This window comes from Scyliorhinus torazame, chromosome 3, assembly GCF_047496885.1.
Source record: "Scyliorhinus torazame isolate Kashiwa2021f chromosome 3, sScyTor2.1, whole genome shotgun sequence".
Taxonomy (NCBI): domain Eukaryota; kingdom Metazoa; phylum Chordata; class Chondrichthyes; order Carcharhiniformes; family Scyliorhinidae; genus Scyliorhinus; species Scyliorhinus torazame.
The window spans coordinates 235,572,889-235,588,250 of record NC_092709.1 but is presented as its reverse complement, the minus strand read 5'-3'; the positions used below and the strand labels follow the sequence as shown (position 1 = coordinate 235,588,250).

General features: G+C 45.9%; 1 protein-coding gene and 1 pseudogene across 2 annotated transcripts in view; one reads left to right on the top strand and one right to left on the bottom strand.

Annotated features, from left to right (window-relative positions):
• The window catches only part of ankrd55 (ankyrin repeat domain 55), a 169,508-nt gene extending 167,519 nt beyond the window's left edge, over nucleotides 1–1,989 (bottom strand). The window contains exon 1 of one of the 2 annotated variants that reach the window (XM_072497012.1): nucleotides 1,832–1,989. In XM_072497012.1, the coding sequence (XP_072353113.1) occupies nucleotides 1,832–1,871 (40 nt within the window). In that variant the 5' untranslated portion in view covers nucleotides 1,872–1,989. The remainder of the gene's footprint in view (nucleotides 1–1,831) is intronic. The other variant, XM_072497013.1, reaches the window with a different exon arrangement.
• Nucleotides 1–15,362, top strand: part of LOC140409001 (putative nuclease HARBI1 pseudogene) — a 378,119-nt pseudogene that overhangs the window by 328,807 nt on the left and 33,950 nt on the right.

Here is a 15,362-nt window from a genome sequence, read left to right as displayed (position 1 = left end):
TTTGATGTGGTGAGAAACTGTCAATAGCAAGAGCATTTATAAACATTGTGGTTATCATCATAGCAGGATACCTGAGATGCATTCAACCATGAAGGGAGATAAATAAACAATCCACCAAGTACCTGTCTCTGAAGTAATAAAACTGTCAATCACTGGCTAGTGCAATGTATTACTGTGTGAAGTTGAAATGTTGTCAAGGGATTTAAAGCCCTTTGAAGTGTACTCGGCTTTCGAGGAGACCTCTGACACTTATAACAGCTGCTGCTTTAAACACCTTTGTCTGAGGCAGCAGATGTTACGGAAGGGTAAGTGAAAATGCAATGATGTTTCACTCTACTGCCTGGACTGCTCTTCAGCTTTCAGGCAGGGAGACTGATGGGATCTATGGGGGTGTTTCTGATGGGTGGGTCTCTGATGGAATTTCTGATGGGGGAGTCAGATGGAGGGTCTGGGGGTAATAGGGTCACCCTGGTGCATGCTGTGGGGGTGGGGTTACTCGTTATTCCTGTGGTATGTGGGGAAGATGCCCCTACTTGGCAGGGGTGGGGTAGGACAGGATTTGCATTGTGGGGAAAGGGGGCATACTGCCAGACCACAGTATCAGGCCGCCCGCTCAAAATGGTGGCCCGATACCGGGATTCCAATCTAATCCAGTGAGCTCTCCCAAATTAGCATGGATAAGGAGAGAGACTCATATACCAGGTCCCACTCCTTGTACCAAAAGACCCAGTAAGAATTCTCTGCTGGTAGGAGCACTTAGGCTTCAGAACGGAAAATCCAGGCCAATATGTGAAACTGTGTGAGTGAAGCCACGCTATAAATATTATTTGGAACCAAAAGCCTAAATGTTAACTTGAGGGATGGTTGGTACAGCGAATTAGATGCTGGTTGCTTACTTTTGTTATATAAATTCAAGGATTGTACATGATACATGTTTGGCTCGTAGCACAAAACTGTCTTTGAAATGGTCAATTCTATACTGAAACACTGAATTAGAAAATGTACGTGTTCTAGTACTAATAACCCTTTCCTCATAGCCCCTACCCTGAGGAGCATATCACTATGCATTATTAACATTTTTGTAAATGTGATGGTACAAAATAATAAAAAAATATGCAGAGCTATAAAACGTATGAATTTATAATATTCTTGGAAAAAAATGAAAATGCTGCTAATTTTTTCATCTTGGTGTCAGTCCAAATATATTTGCCACCAATGAGCACAGAATTGCTAATTATGCACTTTTCTGTTTGTATCTTCTCAAAATTAACATTGATAAAAATAGAGAAATGTATTTCCATTTGTAAGAGATAATGCAGAATAACATAACTAATAAACAGCATTAATTGCAATTTCCCCAGGTTACTAATAAGTCTGGTTTTGCAAAAGTGGGTCAGTTCATCAAATCTGGATGTATTTGTAGGAAAATGCATGACAAAGTTGTGAGTCTGAAATGTAGACTTCCATGCAGTAATATGAGATTAGATTAGTAATGTAATCAGTAGTCCCATTGCAGTTAAAATTGCCCTTGCTTGACAACAAGCTTTTTCTATAACGTATAGTGTCGAGGTTATTATTAGACTTTGAATCTCAGAATTTTAACATATTAAACAAATACAAATTATACAAAAACTGGTATTTCTATTTCAGCGACTCATTGGAGATGAAGTAAGAAATAACAATGTGCGTAATATTTTTAAAGATCCAGCTTGCCAGTTCATCTACTTTTATTTGAAAAGCACAGATGGCTTTGAATCCTGTACATCTCAACAGAAATCTGAACAAGATTGCATATCATTATTATTTTAATTCAGATAAAAAATAACCATACCTTTGTGTTGATCAAAAACAGGTGAAGAACTAAAATCCATTTTCTATCTCATTATTTAAAATTGGAGCGAGAAAATGTGATCCCCAATGCTTCGAGCAGAGAAGCAGAGATTGCAGCGAATCGAGTAACAGCTGTCGTCAAACAAAATGTTGGAGAATAAATCACTTTACGGCCACAGGTTATCGAGGAGAATAACAGTGCTGGTCTACACCTATCACTGAAACAAGTTGTTTTCTACAGGCTGCTGCTGGAGAACTGTATCTGATGGGAACAGCTGAGCTTACTGAATAAATCCACATAGTATCTGGTCTGAAGAATATCCAGGTGTTCCTTCTAGTGATGCTGGTAAGATTGCTCAACAATCAGTTCAATAGAATAAGGAACAGTTACCAGTAACCTGCCACTTGAAAAATATGCAGATGAAAGCAGCACCAGCAATATTTCCTTAAAAAATCAGAAGCATCTTATTGTGAACAAGGGTTTTCACATCCAAACTGAGCATGTGCAAACTGGCAATGCACTTTGGGTATACAGAATATATATGCATTGAAGTGCCAGGAAGGATATTTATTTTATAAGTATTTTGTTTATATGTTTCTTTAAAAGCTGATATTAAAAAACTAGTATTGATATGATTTTTGATTATTTAGACAAGAGTGCTGCTCTCATTTGTTTGAGGAATAAGTGGAGTGATAAATAAAATGCTAAAAATGGCCTGTGATCTTGCAAAGATTGAGAAATGTTGCTTTGTCACTGTATTGGAACCCCGTTTAATACAGAGACATCTGTACTGCTTTCAGGATATCGACCTATAACAGTTTGGTAAATGACTCTCTGTAAATATCATAAAGGAGAAATGTAAAAATGACTAATTACACTTAGTTATCAACATTCACAGAATAAACAAATAAAAACTTGTTAAAATGCAACACAATGTTCCACATCCTATAATTTATTTTATAGATTCTCAAACCTCTGGCAAAGACCATAGGCCGCAGATACAGATGGTGACAGTCTGATTAGAAATGTAAAGAAAATATTTAATATAATAGTATTGTTGCGGAATTTCTGATATTTTATGAACATCTTCGTCATAAAGAATGTAGAAACCATCACAAATTTACAGTGAAATCGTGCCCACAAGTTGTATTTCTCTCTTCACCACTATGATCTTTTCAAAGGTTCCTTCTTCTTCAGCGATCACTCGCTAATGAGTATGATTGTTCACCTAAGAAACTGCATGTTGCTGGTCATTGGTTCTGTGGGTTCTTGCATGGTTGATGAGCCTGATCCTAGAGCAGAATCTTTGACTGCACACTTGGCAGGTATTTCTGGGAGGTGGGATCGGTCTTTGGATTCTAGATCACTGGTATTCATTTCTCAATCTCCTTTTGCCATTGGGTGTCCTCAAAAGATTGTGTCCCTTCAATCAGGAGGTTCCTCCGGGTAGGTCTCTTCTGAACAAGGATCTCCCAGGTATTGATGCTTATATTTCATTTCTTGAGATGAGCCTTCAAGGTATCTTTTGAAGTGCTTCCTTTGTTCTCCTCTAATTTGGAAGCCTTCCTTGAGCTGGGCAAGAATATTCGCTTTGGCAATCGGGACTCTGACATCCTAAGCACATGGCTCCTTCCAATGTGCCAGTCATCCCAGTTAATGTGGAGAATCTGCCTCAAACAGAGCTGATGGTACCATTCCAGAGTCTTGAGGTGGCGTCTGTACATATTCCAATTTTCTGAGCCGTTTAGAAAATTTGGGAGGACAACTGCCTTGTGCATGAGGATCTTGATGTCAGCATGGATGTAGCGGTCATTAAAGATTCTCGTCAGGAGGAGTTGGGAAGGGGGGCATTGGGCCTGAGCGTGGAGGGAAGCTTTACGGAGGGTGAATGCGTCCTTGTCATGCGCTAGGTTAAGTCTTATCCAATTTAAGGTGACGCATTTTAAATATATATATTTAAAATGCCTAGGATGAGTCAGTCCACGGGGGTGGAGGGTAGGTGTGGGCAGTCATGTTCAAATGTTTTAGGCATGTCCGAGGTTGAGTGAGTTTTGGAAGGGATTTTCGGTCGTAATGTCAAGGATTTTGGTGGTAAAGGTAGCTCCGAGTCCAGAATGGCGATATTTGGAGTGTCAGAGGATCAGAGAGTTCAGGTGGGGAATGCGGTTGATGTCTTGGCCTTTGTCTCCCTGATAGCCCGGAGACAGATTCTGTTGGGTTGGCGGGACTCGGAGCCGCCAAAAGCATGGGTGAGTAATTTGGCAGAGTTTCTGCATTTGGAAAACGTTAAATTCGCCATTCGAAGGGTGGAAGAGAGATTCACCTTGAGGTGGAAACTATTTATCAATTTCTTTATTGAATATTGAGTTGTCAGCAGAGGAGGGGCAGTTTACTTTTTGTTTGGTGGGGGGAGATAGAGTGGAAAAGAGGGGTGGGCACTGCGGTGGCAGTGAAGAGAGTGGGGGCTGTGGTTGGGGGGGAAGCAGGGAGGGAGGGGTTTTAGTACATTTTGCCTGGTTGGCTTTTGTATTTTTGTGAATATATATATATTTAAAATGCTTTCAATAAAGCATTTTTCAAAAAAATCAAAGATTCTCATCCTTAGTTGTACGAAGGAGGCAATGTTGGATCTCTACATCAATGTCAGCCTTAGAGGAGAGGTGGCTCTCCAGTTATGGGAAATGTTCCACATTTGGGAAGGTTTCTTCATTGATCCTAAGGGAGGGAGAGCCCAGATTTTGCCTTCGGGCGGCTTGGTTGAGGCTGAGAGCAATTCTTTGGATTGCTTCCACGAAGGTTTCAAGCATGACCCTGCAATTCTCTTCTGAGAGAGTGGAGATAGTGATGTCATCGCATATTGAAGTTCCACGAGTGATGTCAGTGTCATTTTCTTCTTGAATTTCAACTGATTGAGGTTGAAATGCTCTCTGTCCATCCTGTAGACGATGTCCACTCCATTGGGAAGCTTGTTCTTGACAATGTGAAGGGTGAAGGTGGACAAAAGGGTGGGCGGATGACACATCCCTGCTGGATTCTCCACCCGATCGCGAATCACCTTTCCATTGCCGCGAAACTGAGAATCCAGCCCAAAAAGTCAGAATCCCTCGGGTGTGAAAACAGCTTGAAATTCTCCCAGTGCAGCTCGGTTCTCCTCCTGCACGGTGGTGTGAACGCTATTTGCATTAATTTGAATCACATAAATGCTCATTAAAATAGCTACTCACTGGAATGTCCTCGCGCCTTCCAATCTTACAAGAAAACAGCACGAAATTACCTCAGCCTCCAACCCATTTGAAAAGGAGTAGCTTGCACAAGGTGGACCTCAGTTCATCAAACATTTTGAGGTGAATAACACATACATAGCCTACCTGCCGTAGCTCCTATTGCGCTGAATGCAACGCTGCTGAGACAGACCGGTTCATGCCCTCCAGCTCTATGCCAAGTTGGTCTTTATGGACAGCACTGTCCTGTTGGACTCACGGACCCTCCCATTTTACCGACCCGGATTAATTCTTCACCAGGTTGGAGTGCAATGTCTTCTGTTCCTGGTGCCTGATACCATTGTTCATAATGGACAGCACTGTGCTGTGGGACCCATGCTCCTTCCACTTCAATGGACCAGTGTTTGACGGGGATGGGGTATGAGATGAAGGGGGTTTGCTGAAGCAGACAAGGGGGGCAATATGGAAGGAGGGTTGCACAAAGGAAAGGCAAACACAAGGGGACAATGTGGAAGAAGGGCTGTGTAAGGGCAAGGGGAAGGGCAAATACAAGATGGACAGTGTGGAAGGAGTGCTGTGCAAGGGCAGGATAGGGGGAAGTCTGAGGGGGCCACAATGGCAGGCAGAGGGACAAGAAGGTGGATGAGGATAAGGAGCAACAGAAGGCAGAGGGAAGAAGTTTACAGGGGGGAAAGGCTACCCACTTGAACACTGACTAATGATTGATGTGTCACCCTCAAATTCCATCTGGAAACAGCCTGCTGACTGCTACGTGGTACAGCGCTGCTCACAGCCCCACACGCTCCTTCGTAGAGGAGACCATAGGACTTCTGAAGATGTGATTCAAATGCCTGGATTGCTCAGGTGATTCTCTGCAATATGCATGGGAGAGAGGTTTTTGCATGATTGCAGTTTGCTGTGCGCTTCACAATTTGTCCATGCAAAGAGAGGGTGAACCAGAGGAGGATGACAGCATATCAGAAGATAAAGATGAGATGATGCAGGAAGCCCAGGACGTTACTGAGAGACAGTATGAGTGTGATGATGCCATCCAGGAGGGGTGATGTGGGAAACATGTCTGTGTCAGATTCCAGGAGAAGTAAAGTTAAGTTAGGTCATCTTGAAACATCTCCTCTCGCCCTCCATGCCATTCCCTGTCATCTCAGGGAGTAGCCAAACCATCGCTGAGGACGGTTCCTGCGCTCATACTAGGACGTTCTGACCTCATGATTTTCTAGGATTTTATCCTAGTTGTTACCTGCTAATTCACTCACCCTGTCCGCTGACGAACAACAGCAATGTAAGACAAGGCTTAATGCTTTCGACCTCATCTAATGATACAAATAATACCGCTAATGAGATGCGAACCAAATGATGTTAGAGTATCATTACTGATGAGTTGTCCTCGACCATTGCTGTCCATTGAGGAATAAACTTTCCCAGCATACACTGTTAATAAAGATTTAAGTATATCTCCCTGACAACACACAAGGGTCTGGAGACTAGTTGCACTGAGTTTAACATTAATCATAATTACAACAACAAAAGCAATAATCTTAAAATTGGACACTCTGACTGAGTGAGGGAAAGGCTGAAAAGCAAGATACGAGGTTTCCAAAGTACAAAATCAAAACACGTTCAATTGACCAGAACATTCACATACCCATCCAATGAGTTTCAATAAGTACAATTTATTTACAGTGATAGCACACCCACGAATCAAAATATCTTAACTTTCCTAATCCTACCACTGCACCTCAGTGCAGCCCCGACATGCACAGCAGGGGTGGAAACAGCCTGCCGACTGCTACGTCCTGACATCTATGATTACCTTGGAAGACGTACTCTGGTGGTTCAAGTCCTGGAGGGTCCTGTCCTGATAAGGGTCTCCTGCTCGGGGGAAAAAGCATCTTCGGGGCCAGCATTGCAGAAGTATGTGCAGGCACAGCAGCGGGGACATCGAGGGCATAAACCAGATCACGTCCAATCCCGTGGGCCAGGAGCATCGTGCTCCGTTCAGCGCGTGGCACGAACCCCGTTTAGGGGCTCTCCTGCTATCCTCTGGGCACATCTTGTTAGTGCTCTTTGGGGGGGTTTAAACTAATGCAGCAGGGGCATGGGAACCTGGATTGTAGTTTTAGGGTAAGGGAGAATGAGAGTATAGAGGTCAGGAGCACAGATTTGACGTCGCAGGAGGGGGCCAGCGTTCAGGTAGGTGGTTTGAAGTGTGTCTACTTCAATGCCAGGAGTATACGAAACAAGGTAGGGGAACTGGCAGCGTGGGTTGGTACCTGGGACTTCGATGTTGTGGCCATTTCGGAGACATGGATAGAGCAGGGACAGGAATGGATGTTGCAGGTTCCGGGGTTTAGGTGTTTTAGTAAGCTCAGAGAAGGAGGCAAAAGAGGGGGAGGTGTGGCGCTGCTAGTCAAGAGCAGTATTACGGTGGCGGAGAGGATGCTAGATGGGGACTCTTCTTCCGAGGTAGTATTGGCTGAAGTTAGAAACAGGAAAGGAGAGGTCACCCTGTTGGGAGTTTTTTATAGGCCTCCTAATAGTTCTAGGGATGTAGAGGAAAGGATGGCGAAGATGATTCTGGATATGAGTGAAAGTAACAGGGTAGTTATTATGGGAGACTTTAACTTTCCAAATATTGAATGGAAAAGATATAGTTCGAGTACAATAGATGGGTCGTTTTTTGTACAGTGTGTGCAGGAGGGTTTCCTGAAACAATATGTTGACAGGCCAACAAGAGGCGAGGCCACGTTGGATTTGGTTTTGGGTAATGAACCAGGCCAGGTGTTGGATTTGGAGGTAGGAGAGCACTTTGGGGACAGTGACCACAATTCGGTGACGTTTACGTTAATGATGGAAAGGGATAAGTATACACCGCAGGGCAAGAGTTATAGCTGGGGGAAGGGCAATTATGATGCCATTAGACGTGACTTGGGGGGGATAAGGTGGAGAAGTAGGCTGCAAGTGTTGGGCACACTGGATAAGTGGGGCTTGTTCAAGGATCAGCTACTGCGTGTTCTTGATAAATATGTACCGGTCAGACAGGGAGGAAGGCGTCGAGCGAGGGAACCGTGGTTTACCAGGGAAGTGGAATCTCTTGTTAAGAGGAAGAAGGAGGCCGATGTGAAGATGAAGTGTGAAGTTTCGGTTGGGGCGATGGATAGTTACAAGGTAGCGAGGAAGGATCTAAAGAGAGAGCTAAGACGAGCAAGGAGGGGACATGAGAAGTATTTGGCAGGAAGGATCAAGGAAAACCCAAAAGCTTTCTATAGGTATGTCAGGAATAAGCGAATGACTAGGGAAAGAGTAGGACCAGTCAAGGACAGGGATGGGAAATTGTGTGTGGAGTCTGAAGAGATAGGCGAGATACTAAATGAATATTTTTCGTCAGTATTCACTCAGGAAAAAGATAATGTTGTGGAGGAGAATGCTGAGTCCCAGGCTAATAGAATAGATGGCATTGAGGTACGTAGGGAAGAGGTGTTGGCAATTCTGGACAGGCGGAAAATAGATAAGTCCCCGGGACCTGATGGGATTTATCCTAGGATTCTCTGGGAGGCCAGGGAAGAGATTGCTGGACCTTTGGCTTTGATTTTTATGTCATCATTGGCTACAGGAATAGTGCCAGAGGACTGGAGGACAGCAAATGTGGTCCCTTTGTTCAAAAAGGGGAGCAGAGACAACCCCGGCAACTATAGACCGGTGAGCCTCACGTCTGTAGTGGGTAAAGTCTTGGAGGGGATTATAAGGGACAAGATTTATAATCATCTAGATAGGAATGATATGATCAGGGATAGTCAGCATGGCTTTGTGAAGGGTAGGTCATGCCTCACAAACCTTATTGAGTTCTTTGAGAAGGTGACTGAACAGGTAGACGAGGGTAGAGCAGTTGATGTGGTGTATATGGATTTCAGCAAAGCGTTTGATAAGGTTCCCCACGGTAGGCTATTGCAAAAAATACGGAGGCTGGGGATTGAGGGTGATTTAGAGATGTGGATCAGAAATTGGCTAGCTGAAAGAAGACAGAGGGTGGTGGTTGATGGGAAATGTTCAGAATGGAGTACAGTCACAAGTGGAGTACCACAAGGATCTGTTCTGGGGCCGTTGCTGTTTGTCATTTTTATCAATGACCTAGAGGAAAGCACAGAAGGGTGGGTGAGTAAATTTGCAGATGATACTAAAGTCGGTGGTGTTGTCGATAGTGTGGAAGGATGTAGCAGGTTACAGAGGGATATAGATAAGCTGCAGAGCTGGGCTGAGAGGTGGCAAATGGAGTTTAATGTAGAGAAGTGTGAGGTGATTCACTTTGGAAGGAATAACAGGAATGCGGAATATTTGGCTAATGGTAAAGTTCTTGAATGTGTGGCTGAGCAGAGGGATCTAGGTGTCCATGTACATAGATCCCTGAAAGTTGCCACCCAGGTTGATAGGGTTGTGAAGAAGGCCTATGGAGTGTTGGCCTTTATTGGTAGAGGGATTGAGTTCCGGAGTCGAGAGGTCATGTTGCAGCTGTACAGAACTCTGGTCCGGCCGCATTTGGAGTATTGCGTACAGTTCTGGTCACCGCATTATAGGAAGGACGTGGAGGCTTTGGAGCGGGTGCAGAGGAGATTTACCAGGATGTTGCCTGGTATGGAGGGAAAATCTTATGAGGAAAGGCTGACGGACTTGAGGTTGTTTTCGTTGGAGAGAAGAAGGTTAAGAGGAGACTTAATAGAGGCATACAAAATGATCAGGGGGTTGGATAGGGTGGACAGTGAGAGCCTTCTCCCGCGGATGGATATGGCTGGCACGAGGGGACATAACTTTAAACTGAGGGGTAGTAGATATAGGACAGAGGTCAGAGGTAGGTTCTTTACGCAAAGAGTAGTGAGGCCGTGGAATGCCCTACCTGCTACAGTAGTGAACTCGCCAACATTGAGGGCATTTAAAAGTTTATTGGATAAACATATGGATGATAATGGCATAGTGTAGGTTAGATGGCTTTTGTTTCGGTGCAACATCGTGGGCCGAAGGGCCTGTACTGCGCTGTATTGTTCTATGTTCTATGTTCTATGTTCTATCTTCAGGAATGAGGTTTGTAAACCTGGACGTTTTTGGGCGGAGAATCCAGCCCAATGACTCAGGATAATAATAACAATAAAAGTTTAGGGAACTCTTGGGTGAAAGTAAGAATTGAAAGGGAAGTAGTCCATTCAGACTTTAAGTATTTAGCAAATGTTAAGTTAGTAGAACTTACTCTGTTTAATTCTTGTGCAGTAAAAGATTATGTTTAGAGCACACAGGGCGCTATCTAGCGGAAATGTTTCTAACTGTGATAGTGAACAGGAGCAGACGGTTGTTTCCCAATGGCCGGCCCGGCCCAGCGAGGCCGTCACCGGTATCTAATGTTAATTAGGGCACTTAATGATACTCCGTGGGCTTCACGCCAGAAAAGACTGTCCCGCCAGCTGATTCGCCTGGTCCCGCTCAGCAGCTTCCTGCTAACAAGGAGGAACAGTTCTAAAACCGATCCTGCAGAGCAAATCCCAGACTGTACTCAGCCATGGCACCGCGCTCACCGGCCCCATGATTCGGAGATCATAGAATCATAGAATTTACAGTGCAGAAGGAGGGCATTGGGCCCATCGAGTCTGCACCGGCCCTTGGACAGAGCACCCCATTTAAGCCCACACCTCCACCCTATCCCCGCAACCCAGTAACCCCACCTAACCTTTTTGGACACATAAAGGGGCAATTTATCATGGCTATTACACCTAACTTGCACATCTTTGGGCTGTGGGAGGAAACCGGAGCACCCGGAGGAAACCATGCAGACAGGGGGAGAACGTGCAGACTCCGCACAGATAATGACCCAAGCCGGGAATTGAACCTGGGACCCTGGAGCTGTGAAGCAATTGTGCTAACTACTGTGCCACTGTGCTGCCCCACAGATGCCAACCTGGCCAGACTGTTGGATGCGGTGGGATCCAGGCGGGATATATTGTTCCCTCGAGGGGGTCGGAGAGTCAGCCAGAGGGCAGCAAGTGCCGCCTGGGAGGCCGTGGCAGCGGCTGTAAATCCGTGTAGTGTCACTATGAGGACTGCCACCCAGTGCCACAAGAAGTTTAATGGGCGGATGTTGGGGGAGGGCTTGAGACTGCGGTTCAGCCAACGCTTACCGCTCCGGTGTCCTCCCCCCACCCTCTCTGCACATCCCACCTCCACCACCCACAGAATTTGATGGGACTATATGATGGAATGGCCAGCTCGCATGCAGTGTTCACCCAAGTGAATGATAGGAAGTGCTACCCTGGGCAAGAGTCAGACATTGTTAAATGATGTGGAGCAACAGAGCTCATCCTCCATTCCATGGATCATACCTGCTGTTACTGCCAACTCAGGGCCCGCACCCCTTAGTGTGGCAGGTAGGTATCACAGAGGAGGTTGAAAGCGAGGGGGTGGATGGGGATGTGTGGAAGTCAGATGTCGTGTCCATGCCCCTGGCCAGTCCTCCCGACCCCTAGTTAGTGAACCTGGAGGCGATCAGAGCGTCCCGTGCGCGTTGACCCTGGAGCATACTTTGTGCAGCCTCTCGTTCCTGCCCAGGCCCCATGTCCTGTCCCTACTCGGCTTCCCCGCACCCTCCTCATTGGATGAGGCCTGGCGTTCATCCTCCTCCGTCCGGCGTCCCTCCACTGCACAATGTTGTGGAGGCCACCATGGCACGGACTGCCATTGTTGCGACCTGCAAGGCAGCCAGATTGCTGGCGACCCTGCCAGCGCTATACTGGAGGGACTTCCTAGAGCGGTGCAGGCATCTGAACTACATCTTCAGGATGCCAAAGCTACGCTCAATCACGCCCCGGTGTCACTGCATGGGGATTGTTGTTGCGGGTCTCCACATTGGCATGTGGCCTCCGGATTGGTGTCATCAGCCACGACTGCAGCGGATAAACCCTGTCTCCCAGGATCCAGCCTCCCAGCCAGGGACGCGCCTCGACGAGGCCAGGAACCGCCGAGTGTGCCAGGTTGAAGGCGGCATGCACACTGCCCGGGTATCAGGTGCAGATGCGTGTGATGCGCAGTTGATGGTTACACATTAGCTGCACAATCATCGAGTCGAACCCCATCCTGGTGGGCTCAATCCACGTTGCATTTGATGTATTGTGTCGACCGACATATAGGGCCTCTGTGAAGGCGCAGATGCATCCGTGCACCGAGGTCTGTGACATCCCAGCCAGGTCCCCACTTGGTCCCTGGAAAGACCCAGTGGCGTAAACATTCAGGGCGACTGTCACCTTGATGGTCACCGGGAGCGGGTGTCCTTCCCCCCCGCCCTCCCCCTCCCCGCGGTGGCAGGTGCACCATGATCCGGCTGATATAAGACCATAAGACATAGGAGTGGAAGTAAGGCCATTCGGCCCATCGAGTCCACTCCACCATTCAATCATGGCTGATTTCAACTCCATTTACCCGCTCTCTCTCCATAGCCCTTAATTCCTTGAGAAATCGAGAATTTATCAACTTCTGTCTTAAAGACACTCAACGTCCCGGCCTCCACCGCCCTCTGTGGCAATGAATTCCACAGACCCACCACTCTCTGGCTGAAGAAATTTCTCCTCATCTCTGTTCTAAAGTGACTCCCTTTTATTCTAAGGCTGTGCCCCCGGGTCCTAGTCTCCCCTGCTAATGGAAACAACTTCCCTACGTCCACCCTATCTAAGCCATTCATTATCTTGTAAGTTTCTATTCGATCTCCCCTCAACCTCCTAAACTCCAATGAATATAATCCCAGGATCCTCAGACGTTCATCGTATGTTAGGCCTACCATTCCTGGGATCATTCTTGTGAATCTCCGCTGGACCCGCTCCAGTGCCAGTATGTCCTTCCTGAGGTGTGGGGCCCAAAATTGCTCACAGTATTCTAAATGGGGCCTAACTAATGCTTTATAAAGCTTCAGAAGTACATCTCTGCTTTTATATTCCAAGCCTCTTGAGATGAATGACAACATTGCATTTGCTTTCTTAATTACAGACTCAACCTGCAAGTTTACCTTTAGAGAATCCTGGACTAGGACTCCCAAGTCCCTTTGCACTTCAGCATTATGAATTTTGTCACTGTTTAGAAAATAGTCCATGCCTCTATTCTTTTTTCCAAAGTGCAAGACCTCGCACTTGCCCACGTTGAATTTCATCAGCCATTTCTTGGACCACTCTCCTAAACTGTCTAAATCTTTCTGCAGCCTCCCCACCTCCTCCATACTACCTGCCCCTCCACCTATCTTTGTATCATCGGCAAACTTAGCCAGAATGCCCCCAGTCCCATCATCTATATCGTTAATATATAAAGAGAACAGCTGTGGCCCCAACACTGAACCCTGCGGGACACCACTCGTCACCGGTTGCCATTCCGAAAAAGAACCTTTTATCCCAACTCTCTGCCTTCTGCCTGACAGCCAATCATCAATCCATGTTAGTACCTTGCCTCGAATACCATGGGCCCTTATTTTACTCAGCAGTCTCCCGTGAGGCACCTTATCAAAGGCCTTTTGGAAGTCAAGATAGATAACATCCATTGGCTCTCCTTGGTCTAACCTATTTGTTATCTCTTCAAAGAACTCTAACAGGTTTGTCAGGCACGACCTCCCCTTACTAAATCCATGCTGATTTGTCCTAATCCGACCCTGCACTTCCAAGAATTTAGAAATCTCATCCTTAACAATGGATTCTAGAATCTTGCCAACAACCGAGGTTAGGCTAATTGGCTTATAATTTTCCATCTTTTTCCTTGTTCCCTTCTTGAACAGGGGGGTTACAACAGCGATTTTCCAATCTTCTGGGACTTTCCCTGACTCCAGTGACTTTTGAAAGATCATAACTACCGCCTCCACTATTTCTTCAGCTATCTCCTTTAGAACTCTAGGATGTAGCCCATCTGGGCCTGGGGATTTATCAATTTTTAGACCTCTTAGTTTCTCTAGCACTTTCTCCTTTGTGATGGCAACTATATTCAACTCTGCCCCCTGACTCTCCGGAATTGTTGGGATATTACTCATGTCTTCTACTGTGAAGACTGACGCAAAGTACTTATTCAGTTCCTCAGCTATTCCTTGTCTCCCATCACAAAATTACCAGCGTCATTTTGGAGCGGCCCAATGTCAACTTTTGCCTCCTGTTTGTTTTTAATGTATTTAAAGACACTTTTACTATCATTCCTAATGTTACTGGCTAGCCTACCTTCAAATCTGATCCTCTCTTTCCTTATTTCTCTCTTTGTTATCCTCTGTTTGTTTTTGTAGTCTTCCCAATCTTCTGACTTCCCACTACTCTTTGCCACATTATAGGCTTTCTCTTTTGCTTTGATGCATTCCCTAACTTCCTTTGTCAGCCATGGCTGCCTAATCCCCCCTATGTCGCACTGTCCCCCTGCTCAGCCGGAGTCTTTTTTTTAAATAAATATTTTATTGAAAATTTTTGGTCAACCAACACAGTACATTGTGCATCCTTTACACAATATTATAACAACACAAATAACAATGACCTATTTTATAAACAAAAAAAAAATGAATAAATAATAAATAACAAAAATGAAAACTAACCCTAATTGGCAACTGCCTTATCACAAGTAACACTCTCCAAAAATATAATTTAACAGTCCAATATATAATTATCTGTCGCAACGACCTATACATATTATACAGTATATATTAACAACCCTGAGAGTCCTTCTGGTTCCTCCTCCCCCCCCCCTCCCCCATCCTGGGCTGCTGCTGCTGCCTTCTTTTTTCCATTCCATCTATCTTTCTGCGAGGTATTCGACGAACGGTTGCCACCGCCTGGTGAACCCTTAGCCGACGCCCTTAGAACGAACTTAATCCGCTCTAGCTTTATAAACCCTGCCATGTCATTTATCCAGGTCTCCACCCCCGGGGGCTTGGCTTCTTTCCACATTAACAATATCCTGCGCCGGGCTACTAGGGACGCAAAGGCCAAAACATCGGCCTCTCTCGCCTCCTGCACTCCCGGCTCTTGTGCAACCCCAAATATAGCCAACCCCCAGCTTGGTTCGACCCGGACCCCCACTACTTTTGAAAGCACATTTGTCACCCCCATCCAAAACCCCTGTAGTGCCGGGCATGACCAAAACATATGGGTATGATTCGCTGGGCTTCTCGAGCACCTCGCACACCTATCCTCCACCCCAAAAAATTTACTGAGCCGTGCTCCAGTCATATGCGCCCTGTGTAATACCTTAAACTGAATCAGGCTTAGCCTGGCACACGAGGACGACGAGTTTACCCTGCTTAGGGCATC